Source organism: Narcine bancroftii, chromosome 13 (assembly GCF_036971445.1).
Source record: "Narcine bancroftii isolate sNarBan1 chromosome 13, sNarBan1.hap1, whole genome shotgun sequence".
NCBI lineage: Eukaryota > Metazoa > Chordata > Chondrichthyes > Torpediniformes > Narcinidae > Narcine > Narcine bancroftii.
Genome location: NC_091481.1, coordinates 1,763,151 through 1,783,263, shown reverse-complemented (window position 1 = coordinate 1,783,263; position 20,113 = coordinate 1,763,151). Strand labels below are relative to the sequence as shown.

Here is a 20,113-nt window from a genome sequence, read left to right as displayed (position 1 = left end):
GAAGTGGAGTTTATGAACAGGAATTAAACATGATTTGAGACACAGTTGAGAACCGGAAAAGCAGTACTGTGGTTTCAGATGTGTGGTATGCTTAGGCATAAGTAATCCAGCAAAAGAAAGTACCGGCGCTGTTGGTACTGGTTTCTGAGCTGGAATAGTGAACGTTGACCTTAATCCCTGGGATACGACCCTCTCATATAGGTTCACTCTCACACCCTCACACAACTATCGTTAGTCCCTCCCACTATTCACACCGTCTGCCCTTCTTTGCATAAATGTGGGAAGAATATTACGTTAGAGGCACTTTATTCACCCGTCTGCCTCCATGATGTTGAAGTGGAGGAGGAGATAACTCCTCTTAAAGGTTAACATTTAAGAAGGGTTTGGACAGGTACATGGATGGGAGAGGTATGGAGGGATTCATCAGTAGTGATGTCCAAATCAATGCAGGAAAATGGGAATAAAATAAATTGCTGGGAAGTCCTTTAATTGAGGGGGAGATCTCCCAGTAGCCAACCATTTCAGTTCTGCATCCCACTCCCATGTCTGTTCATGGCCTCATGAACTATCCCATCAAGACCACCCACATATTGGAGGAGCAACACCTGATTTTCCATCCGGGCACTCTCCAGCCAGATGGACTTAACACCGACTTCTCTGGTTTCTACTAACCTGCTCTCCTTTCCCCCTCCCTTCCCTTCTCCTTGCCTTCTTTTCCTCAGCTCTCCACCCCTTTCCCTCTCTCATCACTGAAACATCCCTTCTCCCCTGTTTGCTGCTGTGCCCTCCCTCCCTTCTCTACCTATTACCTCCTGGTTTTGCTACTGTGTTCCTCCCCCACCACATCCCCCCTTACCTTTTTATTCAGACACCTGCCAACATTTTGCTCACACCTCGATGAAGGGCTCAAGCCAGAAATGTTGGTTCTGTAACTTTAACTTTGCTACATAAAGGACACTGTTTGACCAACTGAGTTTCTCCAGCATCATGTGTTTTTACTTCAACCACAGTGACTGCAGACTTTCATGTGGGCTCAATGTTAACATTTAAGAAGGGTTTGGACAGGTACATGGATGGGAGAGGTATGGAGAGGACTGGGTGCAGGCCAGTGGGATGAGGCAGTATAATATTTCAGCACAGACTAAGGTAGAAGGGCCTGTTTTTGGTGCTGTAATGTTCTATGGTTCCATCTCCCCTGGTTCTTGACCTCTCTGCCAATGGGAACAGCCCTCTCTGACAACACTATTCACTGTTTCAAAACCCTCCATCAATTCACAACCTCCCCTGATCCATGGACATCTCCATCCCATCTACACCACTAAACACAGTGCAGGGTAGAGGGAAGAGTATAGTTAAAAAAGAGTTCGGGCATTCTAAGGGAACTCCACTGTACACTTTCCTCTATCAGTAGAATGACAGAAATGTCAGCATGGATCTGATGTGGGAAGGGCCTGTTTTGGTGCTGTCCCACTCCGTGACTCCAACCTTTCATGCCTGATCTCTCTCCACTGACACTAAATAAAATTCACAGAAGGCCCTGTGCATTCTACGTTTTAGTCTGACAAGCCTGCTACTTCACATTTTATCAGGCTCATTATGAAGTCCACAGAGGGCACATCAACTAATTTCCCCCAATGACTTCTTCATCACACTCAGACTTGAATTGAATTTAACAAATCTACATTGGCCATTTTCTGATGAATCCACTTTCACCCAAGCAACTGCCAATTCTCTCCCTGATCATTTTTTCTGGATGTTTCCTCACCATTGAGGTCAGTATAAATCTGATAAAGTAGCTGACGGCAAAGCTTCTCTCCCAGATGGCATCATGGAGAAAAGAAATCAGCACCCTTCTTCCTCAGGAGTTTGTGGAGGTTTGGCATGACATCAGAAACCTTACCAAATTTCTACAGATTTATGGTGGAAAGTGTGCTGACCGGCTGCATTGTGGTCTGGTATAGGGTCACCAATACCCCTGAGTGTAGTGGACACAGCCCAGGACATCACAGGCAAAACCCTCCCCACCATCGGAAACATCTACAGGGAGCGCTGCCATCGGAGAGCAGCAGCAATTATCGGAGAGCAGCAGCAATTATCAAAGACCCTCACCACCCAGCACATGCTCCGTTCTCCCTGCTGCCGTCAGAAAAGAGGTATCGGGGCCACAAGACTCGCACCACCAGGTTCGGGAACAGCTGCTCCCCCTTCACCATCAGACTCCTCAACAACAAACTCCATCAGAGACTCGTTTAAGGGCTCCTACTTGTGCATTTTATTTATTTTTTTTATTCTCCTTGTATTGCACAGTCAGTTTGTTTTATTTTGTTATCTGTTTACAGTTTTTTTTACTTGTTTTACACTGTGTACAGTTAAGTTTTTGCACCACCAATTAGTGGTAATTCTGCCTGGCCCGCAGGAAAAAGAATTTCAGGGTTGTATGTGATATCATGTATGTTCTCTGACAATAAGTCTGAAATCAGAAATCTAAAAATGTGAACTTGGTTTCTCTTCCCATAGATGCTGATGGACCGGGTGACATTTCTGAGCATGTTCTGTTTTTTTTTCTAATTACCAGCACCTGTTTTCGTTTTCTTTTCATCTTTTTTAGGTGGTGGAGGGGAGGTGGGGGATGTTGAAAGAGAGGTGAGGTCGGAAGTAGGTAAAGCTGAGATGGAAAGAGTGGAACCGGATCAGAGAGGGGGTTACCTGGCCTTGGAAAATTCAATGCCCGTGCCAATGGGTTTAGGCTGCACAGGGGAAATATGATGCATTGACCCTCAAGTTTATGTTTTGAGCATTGAGACCCATCGTATTCAGTCAACAACACAGGGCAGCCATAACCCTGCACCAGCTTCCCAAAGTGGACGGAATTCAGGGGACTTTTTTTTAAACATACAAGCTTTATTTAAAACGACAACATTACAAGACACAAAACAAACACGGAGCTATAACTAAAAACCACCAATAACGTGTGGCAAAAACCCATGAGAAGCAGTAGTCACGACTACACAGTATAATACACAGTATTTCACTTAAAATTGAAACACAATTTTCATCATTAACCACACATGTGATCCCCTGAGAGGCCCACCGTTCCAGGAATCTGCCCACTCTCCCCTTGGACACCACGTGCTCCCGCTCCAACATCGCATGGACTTGGACATAACCCTGAAAGAGGGGCAGGCAGTCAGTTTGGCCTGAATCCTCAACCACCCACTGTCTCGATCTTTGAATAGCCAGTTTTGCCAGGCCTAGCAACAGCCCCCACAAGGGTGGCGTCCGAGCCACCCCCACCCCCCGTGCATCGGGTGGCTGTAGATCAGGAGCGTGGGGCTGAAGCCCAGCCAAAGCTCGAGGAACAGCCCCTTCATGTACACAAAAGTGACAGGCGGCCGGGTGTTGGTGAACTGACTTGAAGCAGTTACATAGCATCACTCTCCACCCCAGGTCCCCGATGCAAAGAGGAAGGACTCCATTGTACAGAGACCTCTACTGGGGACTTCCCTCGCTGCCAGGCACTAAAACGGAATGCCACGGCATATGTGGCATTCTCAGCACAGACACATCAAGTGTTATTACCACTGGATAAGTGAAACGATTCATAGAAACAGATGTCAGGTTGAGGAAGCTGAAATCAGTCAGGGCCCTGGAGGAATATCAAGACAGCAGGAAAGAACTCAAACAGGGAGCTAAGAGGGTTAGAAGAGGCCACGAAATCTCTTTGGCAAGTGGAATGAGGGAGAATCCGAATGCAATTTGTACTCACATTATAAACAAGGAGGGGATTTATGCTGGGAGTCAGAGGATGTGGGTGAAGTAGTACAGTAAAATCTCCATTATCTGGAATTCAAACAACCGGGAGCCTCAAGCAACCACAAAAAATACAAAAGTTTAAAATTGGCACAGCCTAATAGTTCACCAATCACGCAACATGCAATCTCCACCACTTATCTGCCACCTACCAATCCCCATAGGTGACAGACACCAGGGCTTTTTTTAAACTGTAAATGGATTGTATTCTCCAAAGAGAAGGATGGGGGAGATGGGAAATTTCCATGGAAGTGTTCGGGGGGAGGATGGGGGAGATGGGAAATTCCCATGGAAGTGTTAGGGGAAGGATGGGGGAGAAGGGAAATTCCCATGGAAGTGTTCGGGGGAAGGATGGGGGAGATGGGAAATTCCCATGGAAGTGTTTGGGGGAAGGATGGGGGAGATGGGAGATTCCCATGGAAGTGTTCGGGGGGAGGATGGGGGAGATGGGAAATTCCCATGGAAGTGTTTGGGGAAAGGATGGGGGAGATGGGAAATTCCCATGGAAGTGTTGGGGGAAGGATGGGGAAGATGGGAAATTCCCATGGAAGTGTTCGGGGGAAGGATGGGGGAGATGGGAAATTCCCATGGAAGTGTTCGGGGGAAGGATGGGGGAGATGGGAAATTCCCATGGAAGTGTTCGGGGGAAGGATGGGGGAGATGGGAAATTCCCATGGAAGTGTTTGGGGGAAGGATGGGGGAGATGGGAGATTCCCATGGAAGTGTTCAGGGGAAGGATGGGGGAGATGGGAAATTCCCATGGAAGTGTTTGGGGGAAGGATGGGGGAGACGGGAGATTCCCATGGAAGTGTTGGGGGAAGGATGGGGGAGATGGGAAATTCCCATGGAAGTGTTCAGGGGATGGATGGGGGAGATGGGAGATTCCCATGGAAGTGTTCAGGGGAAGGATGGGGGAGATGGGAGATTCCCATGGAAGTGTTTGGGGAAGGATGGGGGAGATGGGAAATTCCCATGAAAGTGTTAGGTCTTTGGAAGAAAATCAGGGCGGAAAGGTCCCCAGGGCCCGATGGGATGTGTCCCAGGTTATGGAGAGGCAAGAGGGAAGGCTGCTGGGGCATTGACAGACAGCTTTATATCCTTTTTAGTCACAGGTGAGGTCCCAAAGTTGTTTATTTGTTTAAGAAGGACAATAGGGACAGACTAGGACAGTGTATGCTGGTGTGCCTCAGATCAGTGGGAGGGAAAGTACTAAAGGAGATCCTTAGAGACAGGGTCAACTTGTATCTGCAAAGGCACAGCGTTATTAGTCAGCACTGCTTTGTGCAGGGAGGTCATGTCTCACACACGTAGAGTGAATATTTTGAGGGAGTGATAAATATGATTGATGAGGGGAAGGCGGTGGATGTTGTCTATGTGGACTTTAGGGCAGCATGCAACAAGGTCCCTCATGGGACTCAACCTTTATCAGGCTATGGCACCCCGACCGATGATTCTGCTCCAAGTTTATGAGCCCCCTTCCCTGTGAAGGAGTCAAGTTTTGGTTTCTTCTTTACTTTTTTCTTACTAACTATGTAAAAACATATTTATGTTATGTGAGGAGAAAAGAAAAAAAACTTTTACTTAAGTAAAAACTTGAAGCTGCAGAAACTCAGCAGGTCAAACAGTGTCCTTTAAAGGGCAAAGGTAAAAATACTTAACTAACATTTTGGACGAGCCCTTCATCAAGGTTTGGACAAATGGTGGGGGTGGGGGGAGGGGGCAGGAGCACAGTCCCACAGGCACGGGGTAATAGGTGGATAAGGGAGGGAGGTCATATCAGGAAACAAGGGGAGGGGGAAGGTTCTGTGAATGGAGAGGGAAGAGCTGGAGGGAAGAAGACAGAGGGAGAAAAGAGGAAGAGCAGGGAGTGGATCAGAGAAGTCAACATTAATGCCATCCAGTTGGAGAGGGCCCAGACAGAAAGTGAGGTGTTGCTCCTCCAATTTACAGGTAGTTTGGGTTTGACAAGTACACGAGGCCACGGACAGACATGTCAGTGTGGGAGTGGGGTGTAGGATTGAAACGGTTGCCCACTGGGAGATCCTTGTCACTTTTATGGACAGAGCATAGGTGCTCAGTGAAGACTTTTACTGAAAGGAGTTGTGACTCCCGTTGAGAATGGCTGGTCTAGAAGATTAGGGCACATGTGATCCATGGACACTCAGTCAATTCCACTCAAAATGACAGTGGTGGAAGTCTCTGGGGAGGAGGGGGGGCGTAAAGAAGCCCAACAGAAATAGAGGAAGGATCAACACCTCCCACCAATTCCTTGAGGCACCTTCTCCCCCACCAGTGGCAGAGACTGCAGCTCCTTCGCTGGCCTCATCAACCACTTCAGAGCCCAGGAGCAACTTTTCCATGGCCTCCAAGGGATCACGCAAGGTTCCGTGGCCTTCCGCCAAACATTAATTGGCACTTTGCATTGCGAGATAGCTCTGAGCTCCTTCTCTATGTCTGTCGAAGATAATTATCAGAGCATTTATCACATGATGGTAATCTACAATCAAACTGCCATCACTGGCTCTTGCTGCCCCTTTTCTATTGGTTGCTCCAGCACTGAAATTTCATAAAAAGGACTTGCAGACCTCAATTCAAAATAACATATCCTGTCAAAACATATCACTGTGTTCTTAACTATCTTTTTTTAAAAAATCCGTTCTTCACAAGATGCTGATTAGATTAATATTTTTATGTTTTGAATCACCCTGAAATTAATCCAAGGCAGGCCTCCCCTTACCAGAATGCTGGTATAAAATTTGAAAGTGTTCATTGTGTTGGTGAAAACACATCTCTGAACACGAAGGAAAATATTAATATTTTCCTGCTAACGTTAAGAGCACAACACTGTGGTGTGCTAGATGGCCATTCATCACAGCAACCTTCACTACTATCCTGACCCTCACCTCCCCTTTCACTGCTTAGAATGCAGCCAAATGTGATCAAGCTACAGCTAGCGACTAGTACACTTCCTATCATTCAGTCGGAAGGAGAGATCTGTGCTACCAGAATGTTTATTGAACCTCAGTGAGCTCACAGATCCGGGGAGGGTGCCTCATTAATTACACTTCTGTAAAACATCCACAGCGTCAATGACAAATGCTGGAGAGAGCTCAGTGCAAGCCTTCCGATCGATTCACGTTTGTGACTTCACCAGTGATATAGTGTAATTGCTTTAGTTCATAGTCTCATAAATCAGCCAGGGGGAGAAAGGAACACAGTGGCATGTTGGTCAGAGGGAAACCCTTTGCAATCTCCTTTCATCCACACATCCAAATCTCAACGTTGCCTTTGTAGATGCTGACTGGCTTTGTTAGTTTGGAGCATTTTCTCTTCATCCCTGATTCCCCGCTCTCAGACATGACCTTGGCTCTCAGGATGTGGGGGGCCATGGACATGTCTCCAGCTGTCAGCAGGACACTCACCATCATCAGCCTCCATCTTTCCCTCTTCCTATGATGGTTCAGGAACAGGAGGGAACATGAGCATCACATTTGCTTCATCGGTGATTATTAATCCCTCTGTGCAGCCAAATAATGCTCCAACCCCATCCATAAGTTTGTCCATGACACCACAGTTGTAGGCTGAACATCAAATGATGATGAGACGGAATACAAGAACATTCTCGTCTTGGACCTGGTGCCCAGTAACAACCTCTTTCTCAGTGAGAGGGAGCTGAGCATAGTCTTCAGAAGAAGGGGTAGAGCCCATACCCTTGCCCACATCAATGGCCCTGAAGTGGAGACCATTAAGGGGTTATTAATTTACACTATTTACCAGAAGGCAACCTTAACCAACAAGGTTAAATTGAGAAATTACAGAAACTAGAATGATGTTCCCTGGAATTTAAGGTTCAGCTTAAAAAGAAACAATTTCTGACTGCGAAGAGTATAACAGCAAACACCAGAGGACGTGTGTACAAAGTGGAGGGAGGGAAGTCTAGGGGAGACATCAGGGGTACGTTTTTTTTACACCAAGAGTTGTGGGGGCCTGGAATCCCTTGCCAGGGGTGGTGGTGGAGGCTGAAATACTGGGGAATGTAAGAGATTCTTAGTTAGGCACATGGATGGAAGAAAAATAGAGGGTTATGAGGTAGGAAGGGTTTAGTTTTAGTTGGTAGGAATATATAGGTTGACACAGCATCGAAGGCCGAAGGGCCTGTACTGTGCTGAAGTGTTCTACGTTCTAGGTGATGTTTAAGATATGGGCTGAAAAATTGAACAGAAACCTTTCAGGAGTGAAGCCAAGACTTGAATCTATATGGAAATAGAGGCAGGAGTTTGGAGCTCTCTTCAGGAAATGTAGAAAGATGAGTAGTCATTGAATCTAACTTGAAAGTTAACAAGAGGATTCTAGATAGACATGAATCTGAAGGTGATAGAGGGATATCTATCAGTACAAGCAGCAGAAGCTTAGTTTGATTTGGACATGGTGGTCGGAACAGGCTGAAGTGCCTGATCCTGTGCAGTACTAGTCCCCATGATACCTAATTCCCCTACCACGCAATATCTATCTATCCACATTTTCAATTTGTGAGGCAGCCTCCACTGCTTCCCTGGCAGACAATTGCACAGACTTACTCCTCCCTGGCAGAAGCTGCTCCTCCTCATCTCTGTCCTAAACCTACTCCCTCGAATCTTGAGGCTGTATCCCAAAATTCTAGTCTCATCTGTCTTAACTGGTTATAGGAAGCGGAGACATCAAGCACATAAAGAGCCAGGATCTGGGCTGATCACTCACCGCCTGGCGACTGGTCTGGAGTGGAGGTTGGAGTTCCCTGTTCTCTGAGCCATGCTCTGGGCTGCTCTTGCCATTAGCACCGAGGGTGTCAAAGGTGCTGGCAAAAGTGAACTCCAGCATCTTCGCCCTTGGCTGCACAAAGACGCCTTCCAGCTGAGCTGATGCACGTGCCCCTGGCGTGGAGTTACTGTCCAGCTGGTCAGTGGGAGGAACCTCGCCACCAATTCGGAAACAGTGGAAGAGGCTGGAACAGGGAAAAGAATGCATTGTTCAGTGAGGAATCTAAGGATGGACCTCAGACCACAACTCGCTGGGAGCTTTGGATCCATGCACTGCAGTCGGGAAGTGTACACACCAAGAGAAATGCGTGTGATGTCACAATAGGTCTTCCCCTGCCCAACCTGTGGTGTCAGGTGAATTGATGAGGCTTCTGAGACCCTGCAGCATACGTTTTATATTACCCGATAAGAACATGTACCTGTAGACTGATCTGCCAGGCTATTGAAGTACACAATAACAATCCAGTTATATTATTCTTGAAAAACACAGCTCTCAGATTACAGCTACTAAATATTGAATTTCTAGAATAAAGAAAACATTTATCTATCGTTCATAGAGTTTCTTCCAATTTCTGCCAGGCTATATATATTTAATAGCGTTGGTATCCAGCTGAGGAATGCTTCAAGACCTCAACTACAAACACACAGTACCACCTCGCATTTTGCCCCTGTTCATTTCTGTCTGCTGGTGTTTCAGAGTAGATCTCAGGCCAAAAACATTGCACAAAAATCAAACAAGGAACAAAATTTTAATTGTCTCGTCAGCTAATTCCTCAAGGGAATTCTTTGTCAGCTCCGCACGACCATTTGAAGCAAAACTGAAGCTGGACCCAGGCACTTAAAAAATAATTCTTTGCAAGAAGATCTTTATATAGGAAATGTTGGGGAAAACGGCAAACTCCATATCAACAGCATCCTAGGTTCGGATTGAAGCTGGATCTGTGGAGTTGTGAATCAGAACCTCTCCCAGAGACACCGGATGCACTGAGATATCCCAAATTCCAAACGTTTTGGAATTATTCCCACAAATTGGAAGGTTGCAAATATGACCTCATTATTGATAAGAGAGAGAGAAAGTGGGAAAGCAGGAATCAATCAGCTGACACCAGCAGCAGGAAAAATGCTGGGATTTCATTAATGTCACATGACTCTTAGAAAACAGTGAAGGCAACAAAGATTTATGAAGAGAAAGTCGTATTAGGACATAAAAAATAGGAGCATGAGTCGGCCATCCAGCCTGTTCAGCCTGCTCTGCCATTCAATGAGATCATGGTTCATCTCCTCCAACCTGCCTTTTCCCCATATCCCTTAATTCCTCTATGATGTAAAAATCTATCCAAGCTTGTCTTCAATATATTTACTGAGGTCACCTCCATTGCTTCAATGGGCAGCAAATTCTACAGATTCACCCCCCTCTGGGAAAAGCAGTTCCTCTTCATCTTCATCTTAAATCTACCACCATGAATCTTGAGACTATGTCCCCTAGTTCTAGTCTCCCCCACTAATAGGAACAATTTACCTACCTCTATGTTATCTTTGCCTTTCATAATTTTACATATTTCTAGAAGATCCCCTCTCATTCTTCTAAATTCCAGCAAGTCCAGTCTCCTCATAGGCTAACGTTTCATCTCTGGAATCAACCTGGTGAACCTCCTCTGGACTTTACATCCTTCCTCAATAAAAAAATCTGAAATAAGAACAATTACTGAAATTATTCAGAAAATCCAGCAGCATTTGTAGAAAAATGGGGTTAATGTTGCATGTTGATGTCTCAAATCACAGGTGGACAGGGTCATAAAGAGAGCTTTTGGCACATTGGCCTTCATAAATCAAAGTATTGAGTACAGGAGTTGGGATCTTATGGTAAAGTTGTACAAGACATTGGTGAGGCCAAATTTGAAGTATTGTGTGCAGTTTTAGTCACCTAACTACAGGAAAGTTATCAAGAAGATAGAAAGAGTGCAGAGAAAGTTTGCTAGGATGTTGCCCGGACTTCAGGAACTGAGTTACAGGGAAAGGTTAAAAGGTTAGGACTTTATTCCCTGGAGGGTAGAAGAATGAGGGGAGATTTGATAGAGGTCTTTAAAATTATGATGGGGTTGGACAGAGTAAATGCAGATCGGCTCTTTCCACTGAGGGTAGGTGAGATATAAACCAGAGGACATGGATTAAGGGTGAAAGGAGAAAAGTTTAGGGGGAACATTCAGGGGAATTTCTTCATAGAGAGTGGTGGGAGTGTGGAACTAGCTGCCAGCTGAAGTGGTGAATGCGGGCTGAATTTTAATACTTAAGAAAAATTTGGACAGGTACATGGATGGGAGGGCTATGGACTGGGTGCAGGTCAGTGGAACTAGGCTGAAAAATGGTTCGGCACAGCCTATAAGGACCGAAGGGGCCTGTTTCTGTGCTGTAATGTTCTATGGTTCTAAATGGTCCAGTACTTTGGTTTTCTTTCTCTTGTGACACATTCCCAAATAAACAAGGCAGGAATACAAATACTCTTGAGTATTCAATCACCGAAATCCCAAGCTAATTTTCAAGGCTGCAAACACCAGCATCTCTAAGCCGAGATGAGAGTGCAATGTTTTTTTATTCTTCAATGAATTTGATACTAAAGATCCATCCGGGGAAGCTCACAGCTGTTGTCTTTTTCTTTTCCACACTGAGTGCATTAAAAACGCATTGTGGTGTCCCTGAGGAGGAGATGATAATTACTCTTCTCTGAGCTGTAGATTTGCATCATAAAAGGTGTTCCCTGAGGTTCATTAAAAACAGACCAACACAAAGGGTATTATCTCAATTCCCCTCTCAGTTCCGTCTACCAGGTCAAGTGAGCAGACGAACAGAGCAGTGAAGACACAAGGTTGTGTGGCACTACGTCAACAAGGCCCCAACATTCTGTGTTGTTGGGGGAATGGAGGAGCTGCTGGGATATGACCCTTCCATATTCAAGATGTGTAGTAATATCTAGGACAGTGGTTCTCAGCCTTTTTGTTCCACTCACTTACCACCTTAACTAATCTCTTACAGAAATTTACCACAGAGCACCTTTGGCATCGGGCGTCAATCCACAGGATCATAGGAGTGGCAGAGAAGATCACTGGAGTCTCCCTCTAACCCCCCCCCCATTGATGCAATCTATCAGGATCATTTTCTGAAGAGGGCAAGCAAAATCATTTATGATTTTTAGACTGCAATGTTGGCAATGAGTGCCAGGGGTTGGATGTGCAGTAGAGTGGTTGACCGACAACAAATTTTTCCGGTACAATTTACATTGCAGGCTCCCTCCAAAATGTTGTAGGGATACTTCAGGATAAATCATGGCACAGGAATTGACTCCAAATTTATGCACATTCCTTTTTCGACTGTCCGTGTGGCAGCACAATTCCTTGATTGTGTCATTACATGCCTGCAGTCTAAAAACTATAAATGAGGACCCCTTCCACCCTGCACACAGCATCTTTCAGCTACTCCCATCAGAGAAGAGATACAGGAGGATCAAAGCCAGCACCACCAGGCTGAGAAACAGTTTCTTCCCACAGGCGGTGAGAATGCTGAACGACCAAAGGAACTGCTCACATTCACCCTCCGAGACACTCATATTCATAAAACAAAATTTATTTATTTGTATAGATGAATACTTTGCACCAAGAACACTGTTTCGTTGCATTGCACTTATACAATCAGATGACAATAAACTTGACAAGCTGCTCTGTGATTAGTAAGCGATTACTTACGGTGGTATGTGAGTGGAAAAAAAGGTTGAGAACCACTGATCTAGGATATTTGCGACAGATGTATTCACCTACTGTCCATCTCAAGTTATTTTCATGTTTAATAAAGAGATACAGCATAGTACCAGGCCTTTCCAGCCCACACCACCCTTATAAAAGTATATATGTGCCAAAAGTTAGAAATAGTAAAAGAAAGAAGTAATAAAAAGAAAGAAGAAAGAAGCAGTATGGTACCTGGGATTGCCTGGAGCATCGCGTTCCAACACATTGGAATTAAACAGATTTTATAGAGTCAATTCACTTTAAGGAAGAAGGTTAATGCAGGACTCAAGACGCTGGAGGAGCATTTCTACATATTTATACGGGCTCCAAATTCGCAAAAATATAAGATATTTATTTCTCAAGTTATATGTAATTTTCACTAAAGGAATCCATCTTTGAATTTCTGCATTCCATCTTCCCATACATAAATATGAATCCGATTTCCAATTCACTGCAATACATTTCCTCACTACTGCTACTTTAACAAATTTCATTTGATAAATTGATAATTTCAGCTTCAGTCGTGTTCCTTCTATATTCCCCAATATCTGGGTTTAATGGGAATACTACACCTGTAACTTGTTCTAAAAATTTCCCTAAGCTTGTCCAAAAAGGGACTTAGAATATGACCAAATTGAGTGTAAAAAAAAAGTACCTGTCTCTTCACCATACCTAAAACATTGATCTGATAAATCTGATTTCATTTTATTCAATTTTTGTGTTGTTAAATATAATTGATGTAAGAAATTATATTGAACCAATCTAGATCTTACATTAATAGTACTTGGCGTGGGTTAAAATGGCCAGGATCAGCTTCTACCATGCTGTAAATTTAAAAAAGAGAGAAAGGGTGGAGAGAACAAAGAGAATGTCTGTGATAGGGTGCGACCTGGATTGAGTGGGAAGCAGGTGGCAGTGGTGTCAGCAGAGAGAGGGTGAAGGCTAGTTGAGAGATGTACTGGAAATAGAGGGAGGTGAATGAGAGGAGGGAGAGAACCAATGCTGAAACTGAGAAACAGAATACTGCAGTTGATAGAAGTCAGAGGCAAAAAGCATGCTGGAAACAGAAATGTTTATTGTCATATGCATTAAGAGAGTGAAAAGCTTTGTTTTATGTACTATCCAGTCAAGTCAACCCATACTTAAGGTGGTACAAAATAATAATTCTGATGGTGTTAGAAATATAGGAGGGTAGAATGATTGTAAGAAGACAGATAGCAGCTGTGGGCAGAGCAGCAGAGTTAACGTTTCAGCTCATAACTCCTTGAAGCTTTACTTCACGGATGCTGCCTGACCTGCTGGATGTTTCCTGGATTTTCTTTCCTCATTTAATTTTGGGATAACCACTTTCGAGAACTTCTACGTTCAGTATACAAGAGTGGCAAGAACCTCCAGTTACCTCAACTCCAAAACCAACTTGCTTTGGAAGGCCAAACACTTTATATGAACCACGAGATGCCAATATGAACAGCATGGGCAAATCATTGAGAGTGCTTAAGGCAGAGATTGATAGGTTCTTGATTGACCAGGGGATCAACAATTATGGGGAGAAGGCCGGGCAGTGGGGCTGACTAGGAAAATGGGTCAGCTCATGATTGAATGGGAAGGCAGATTTGATCGGCTGAATTGTGGAAAAGATTCCATTTGCTGGTAGATCCAACAATAAATCTTTCTATAAAATAACATGGACTTTGATTGATGTTAAACATCATAAATTGCTTCAAACCATTTTCAAAGCTTTGCTCGTCTTAGAGACTCTGTAACAATGAGGGGAGGGGGTTTGAGGCGACAGACATTTGATTGAGGATATTAAAACACCTGCTGTTACAAATTAAATGTTCCTTTGCTATATATACTTTACAAACTAATCATCCAGCTTTTACCAGAGATTGGGTTTCACTTTCTTTCAGGGAAATTAGTTCCCTGTATTCCCAGTTACTGGTGCCCTGTGCCAGTCCACTGCTCCCCCCAGAGTCTGCAAACCCTCGTGGCTGATACCGAGCACAGGCACTGCCATTTTGGGCATAGACTTCCGCGGTTGCAGAATTTTACTGTTGGCTCCTTTAACAGGACGATTAAAGACTGTATGGAGCCGCCTGCATCAGGACCGGGTAGTCGGACCCTGCAAAGAATTGCTGTGTCTCCATTCCTCACTTTTCCGGGTTCAAACCAGTGGCAGCATTGGTGTTACAGCACCTCCGCCATTTAGTGTGTTTCAGGGGAAGTTCCTTTCCCACAATATCAGATTGCGGTGCTGTTTTAATTTATTATGACAGGGGTCTGCCCCTTCACCATCACATCTCAGTTCCTTCCTTTCCCCTCCCACCTGCATTCATCTATCACCTGTAAACCTGTCCTCTTTTCCCTGCTTCCCCTCCCCCCATCTTCTGATTTTGGAGTCTGCTTGATATTTAGCATCCCTGATGAAGGGCTCCATTTCTGGTACTGTCACCTTCACCCCAACCTCTCCACACTGCAGTCCCACACCAGGACATTGCGGTTACTCTATTCTTCCATGGACAGGAACTGGAACAGTCCACCTCTTCAAATTGTGGTTGAACTTCTCCCTCATCTCCCTCCAGGTAAACGCTGTCCTTGTGTATGTTCACGGTTTACTTTGTTCTCTATCTGTGGAATAATTCTCGTCTCAGTCCTGTTCACCCCCTCCCACATCACCTATTTTCCAGTGGTTTGATGCTTTTGCACAGGAGATTTACCAAGACGTTGCCTGGATTGGGAAATGTCTTATGAGGCAAGAGTAGCAGAGCTAGGACTTTTCTCTTTGGAGCAAAGAAGGATGAGAGAAGACATCATAGAGGTTTACAAGATTATGAGAGACATAGATAAGGTGGACAACCAGTGCCCGCTTCCCAGGGTAGGAATAGCCAACACCAGGGGACATGTGTACAAAATGAAGGGAGAAAGGTTTAGGGGAGACACGAGGGGTAAGGATTTTTTTAAAAAACAGTTGTGGGTGCTTGGGATGGTGGAGGAAGCTGGAACATTGGGGGTATTTAAGAGACTCTTAAGACAGACATATGGATCAAAGAAAAATAGAGGGTTATGAGGTAGGTTTTTTTCCGCAAGTTTATATTTGTCGGCACAACTTCATGGGCTGTTCAATGTTCCAGAACTACCTCATTCTATCACCTTTGTGGCTTTCACTTTCCCATGTCCACATTCCATTTAAACTTACCCCATTACACTGTGTTTGTAATACTGTGTTACATCTTTAAAAAAAAAGCAACTATAACATCTCTTGAAGCATTACCAGAAATGATATCCAACAATCTAGAAATCCTGCCAGTTCAGCAACGATGAAGGCTGCAGAAGGTAGCAAACATAGCCAGGTTCATGACAAATCTGAACTCCCACCACCCCCTCCCACCCCTGAAGACATTAGTGTGAGGTGTGCTGCCTCAAGAAGGCAGCCGACGTCATAAAGGACCCCCAATCACAACCTCTTCTCACTGCTCCCTTTGGCCAGAAGGTGCAGAAACCTGTTGACCCGGTTGAAGATTGGCTATCAGGCTCTTGAGCCTTCCCTGTTACACAAATCATGGACTGTACTATTGTAATGCCACTTTTTTCTTCCACTCTGATTACTGAATAATTATTATTCACCTATCCTTTGTATCTATTTTTAAATTAATGTATACTGAACTTTACGATCAGCCATGATCTCGTTGAATGGTGGAGCAGGCTCGAAGGGTCGAATGACCTACTCCTGCTCCTATCTTCTATGTCTATGTCTTTTGTAGCTTTCATGAAGTACATGGTCAGCTGCAACAAGAAGAATTTCAGCACAGAATCTGAATTTATTGTCATGAACAAGTCTCGAAATTCCTTGTTTTGCAGCAACATCACAGGGCAAACCTTCATATAAATCACCTTACAAAATAAATAAAAGTAGTGCATGAAGTCAGTGAGGCTGTGCCTGGGGTTCATTGATCATTCAGGAATCTGATGGTGGAGAGGAAGAAGCCGTGCCGCTGCAGGCTCGTTTTCAGGCTCCTAGACCTTTTTCCTGATGGTAGCACAGTGACGAGGGCATGTCCTGGGTGGTAGGGGTCCTTGAGGATAGAGGCTGCTTTTTTAAGACATTTTTTTACGTACTTTGTTAATATAAATGACAAATGTATTATCATCATTAAACAATGTCTGGAGCATTCTGGATTGTTAGAGCTTTACCATCTTTGCCTGGATTTATTTGTGAAGTACTTCAGGAGTTTTTTGCCACATTAAAGATCTACAAATGAAGACATTGCTTGTTAAAATAGCTAACCTTTTTTAAAGATGGAAAATGCAGGAACTACTCAGCAGGTCAGGCAGCATCTATAGAGAGAGAGAGACAAACGCTGGCTAACCTGTTTTTAAACACAGGACAGTACAGCACAGGAAAAGGCCCTTCAGCCTATCAAGTCTGCATTGAACATGATGCGCACATTACATTTTCATTCAAATTTCCAGCCTCTGTTTTTTTTTGCTTTTTGATCTTTATACAAGTTAACAGAGCTTTTGGGATGCTCAATATTCCAGATTTTAAAAAATAAAAAGAGGATTATAGCAAAATATTTAAGTAGTAAAATCGTAATCTCTTCAACATAACACACTAACAATTTTGGTTTAAAGCACCCTCTGGTGGCCAATCATGATTTCAACAACCACTTTAAAATAACTTTTGTACAAATAGAATACATAAATTAGTGCCCAATGAGTTGACCATTTCAAATGTTCACTGAAAACTATTTTGTGGTATTCTTGCCTTGCAATTAGAGGATTTAGACTGAGAAATCAAGGTGGTTCTAAGGGAATGCTCTTGCCTCAGAAGCGAGACGAAATTCAGTATGTCACCTGTATCCCTCAACAACCTGTACGGGTGCACCCCTGAGAGCAGCCGGTCAGGGTGCTTCTCTGTGTGGGACAGGAACTGCTCTGCCCAAGACCTGAAGTGTAGTTCTTAACTTTGAAACTGCTGAGGGTTGAGAATATGGCTCAGACCATCACGCACTCCCCTCCATCAATCATCTACATCTCCCACTGCCTTAAGAAAGCAGCCAACATATTAACAGATCCATCCCACCCCAGACACACACCCCTACATTTCCACCGTGTGAGAGATTTGGGGCCACCAGATTTAAGGAGTTTCTTTTAATTTTTAAAAACTATAATTGTGTCCAACTCTGAAAACAACATTTATTATCGCATCTCGCTACACGTGCCAATGAACCTGAACAGATGAGATATTAAAAACCAAGGACATCTGATAGATGGAAAAGGTCCCACAATTCCAGATCAAGAACAAGGGGATTTCCCCTTTTCCTTTGCTTCTCTTTCTCTGACTGCAAGAGTCTCAGGCAACTTCTGCTGATGGAGAATTTGTCTGCCTTAGGGCAGACTAAAGGTGATTTTGTGTAATATTAGACCGGTTTATTACATAACCATCAAGGAATCTTGAATCTTAATTACTCAACTAACATAACTATTTAAAAAATCAAGGGAATTTGCTGTATGCAAATTGGCTGACGCACTTTGGTGTAAAAGCATCTACATTTCAAAGTTAAGAATTAAAATACAGGTCACTTTGTATTAACAATGTGATCAAACTAAAGAGATTTAGGAAACATATTACAAGGTTTTTTTAAATCCTTAAAACACATGAGATGTCCCCTGCAAAAACACTTGGAAAACTGTTAAAACCAGTGCAGTTCTTGCATCTGAAGCAATCAGCTCAAAGAATTCTCCTCCTCGACCAGCTACATGGAGAAGAAGGTGCCAGGGATTTTCAACTTGTTGCCATGATCTGCTGTCCTCAAGTTCAAGAGACCCTACACTTGTGTGTGGTGCAGGAGAGATGGCAGCACATTGTACCAAGATGCACAAAAGGCTGCAACTTGTACTTGAAGAACTGCAAAGTAAGGCTTTCAAATCCTATCACTGCCAGAATAGTCCATTTTACAGCACAGAAACAGCCCCTCCATCCCATTTCCCTGTATTCAACCCATACACCCTAAACCTTTCTTATCCACATAGCTGCCTATATTTATTCTAATTGTTCCCCATGTGGAAAATATGCCCCTCAGGTCAGGATCCTTTTGCATCTATGCCTTCTAGCTTTGGGGAAAAAAAAAGACTATTTGCTTTATTGATGACCCTCACGATTTTATAAACCTTTGTACATCACCACTCTGCCTCCTACACTCCAAGGAAAACAGTCCCAGGATCTCCAGCATCTCCTTATATTTCAAGCTATCCTGTCTCATCCACTTCCTCACAAATCTTTTCTGCATCCTGTCCAGCTTCATGATGTTTATCCCTGTGCCAGGTGATCAGAGCTGCAAACATTCTGCAACCAAGACTCTGGTGAGGCCACACTTGGGATATTTATCATTGCCACACGATTGGGAAGCTCAACTAATTTAGTGTGGGGGAGGCTAAAATGTACAATTGGAATTGGGACACATTAAGTACACCTGACCCTGTGTGAAGGCCAGGCATGTATACCCCCACCCCAATGTCACGGTAGTTATAATGTATCCATGAACGATTGTCATCCGCTCCCACATAAAACAGGTAATTAATGGTTCAGATGAGACCTTTAACTTTGAGGCTGGAAAAGTCAGCTTATATCTGAGTTCAAACTGAAGCATAATTTTCAAAGAAAGGTGAAGCAGGTGTGAAGAGTTCTAATTAGTTTGTATGTGGCTTGATTCACTCTCCAATGAGCAGGAGCGTTACTCCACCATTGGTCTTTGGCTGGGTGCCCCAGGTTGACACAAGTTTAACCACAATATCTCTACTTGGCACCAACTCTCACATTCATTGGTCACTTACAGCACTGAGGCAACTTAATCTGCACGAGATGCTGTCCAGAATGTCCCACGACAAGCTCCACGGCCTTGAAATTTCACAACTAAGATGTGGGCAGGACAGGCCAAGTGCTGGACTTAACAGAAATCTTTTCAGGGGCTGCCAGGACCTTGACTCAGCCAACATTCCTCAATGCCTTGTTGACTCCTGATATACAGAACGATTCATGAATAGACTTTTTTTTAAATTACCCTCACAATGACCTACCTTAAATTTTGTGCTTTACATCTCTTGTAGCAATTTCTATGTTACATTCCTCTGCTTATTTAAAAAAAAAACTATCCCACCTTTTTATTCCCAATCCAAAGTGGATGATTTCCACTTTGCTCATTATGGAGCAAAATCTATCCAGACCATCTACTCCCAACCTTCACTTCCCACCTTCCCAGACATGAAGTCACTGGGAAGATGGGACACAGAGCTTGTTACTTCAAGCAAGCCATTAAACCTGGTGAATGCTACGCCCAGGAGATGGGGAGCCACCGCTAATTGTGCCTTGTCAAATGGAGCATGAATCCAATTATTCCCCACTCTTTTGCTGACTGACACCACATCCGCCATTAAATTTGCTTTAAAAAAAAATCACTTTTGTTGGCAAATATTTTCTGCAGTAAATTACCAAGAGCATTCTTAAAACTCTCCACCAGCATTCAAGCAACATTAACCTTAACCATTTGTCTATCTTCTGCTGCAAACAAAAAAAAAATCAACCACAGTTAATGGACAGTGCATGAGAGGGGCTCAGCAAATCAGAATCCAAATTTATTCTCACAAACGAGTCATGAAATTTGGTGATTTGCTGCAGCATCGTACATTACTATAAAAATAATAGCTCACAAAAAGGCCGTGTCTGTGGTTCAT

The 20,113-nt window shown here is 43.9% G+C and overlaps 1 protein-coding gene across 1 annotated transcript in view; it reads right to left on the bottom strand.

Annotated features, from left to right (window-relative positions):
* cdnf (cerebral dopamine neurotrophic factor) overlaps positions 1 to 20,113 on the bottom strand; it is a 49,850-nt gene that overhangs the window by 11,145 nt on the left and 18,592 nt on the right. Inside the window, exon 4 of the mRNA XM_069909886.1 lies at positions 8,548 to 8,791. Within this exon, the coding sequence (XP_069765987.1) occupies positions 8,548 to 8,791 (244 nt within the window). The remainder of the gene's footprint in view (positions 1 to 8,547; positions 8,792 to 20,113) is intronic.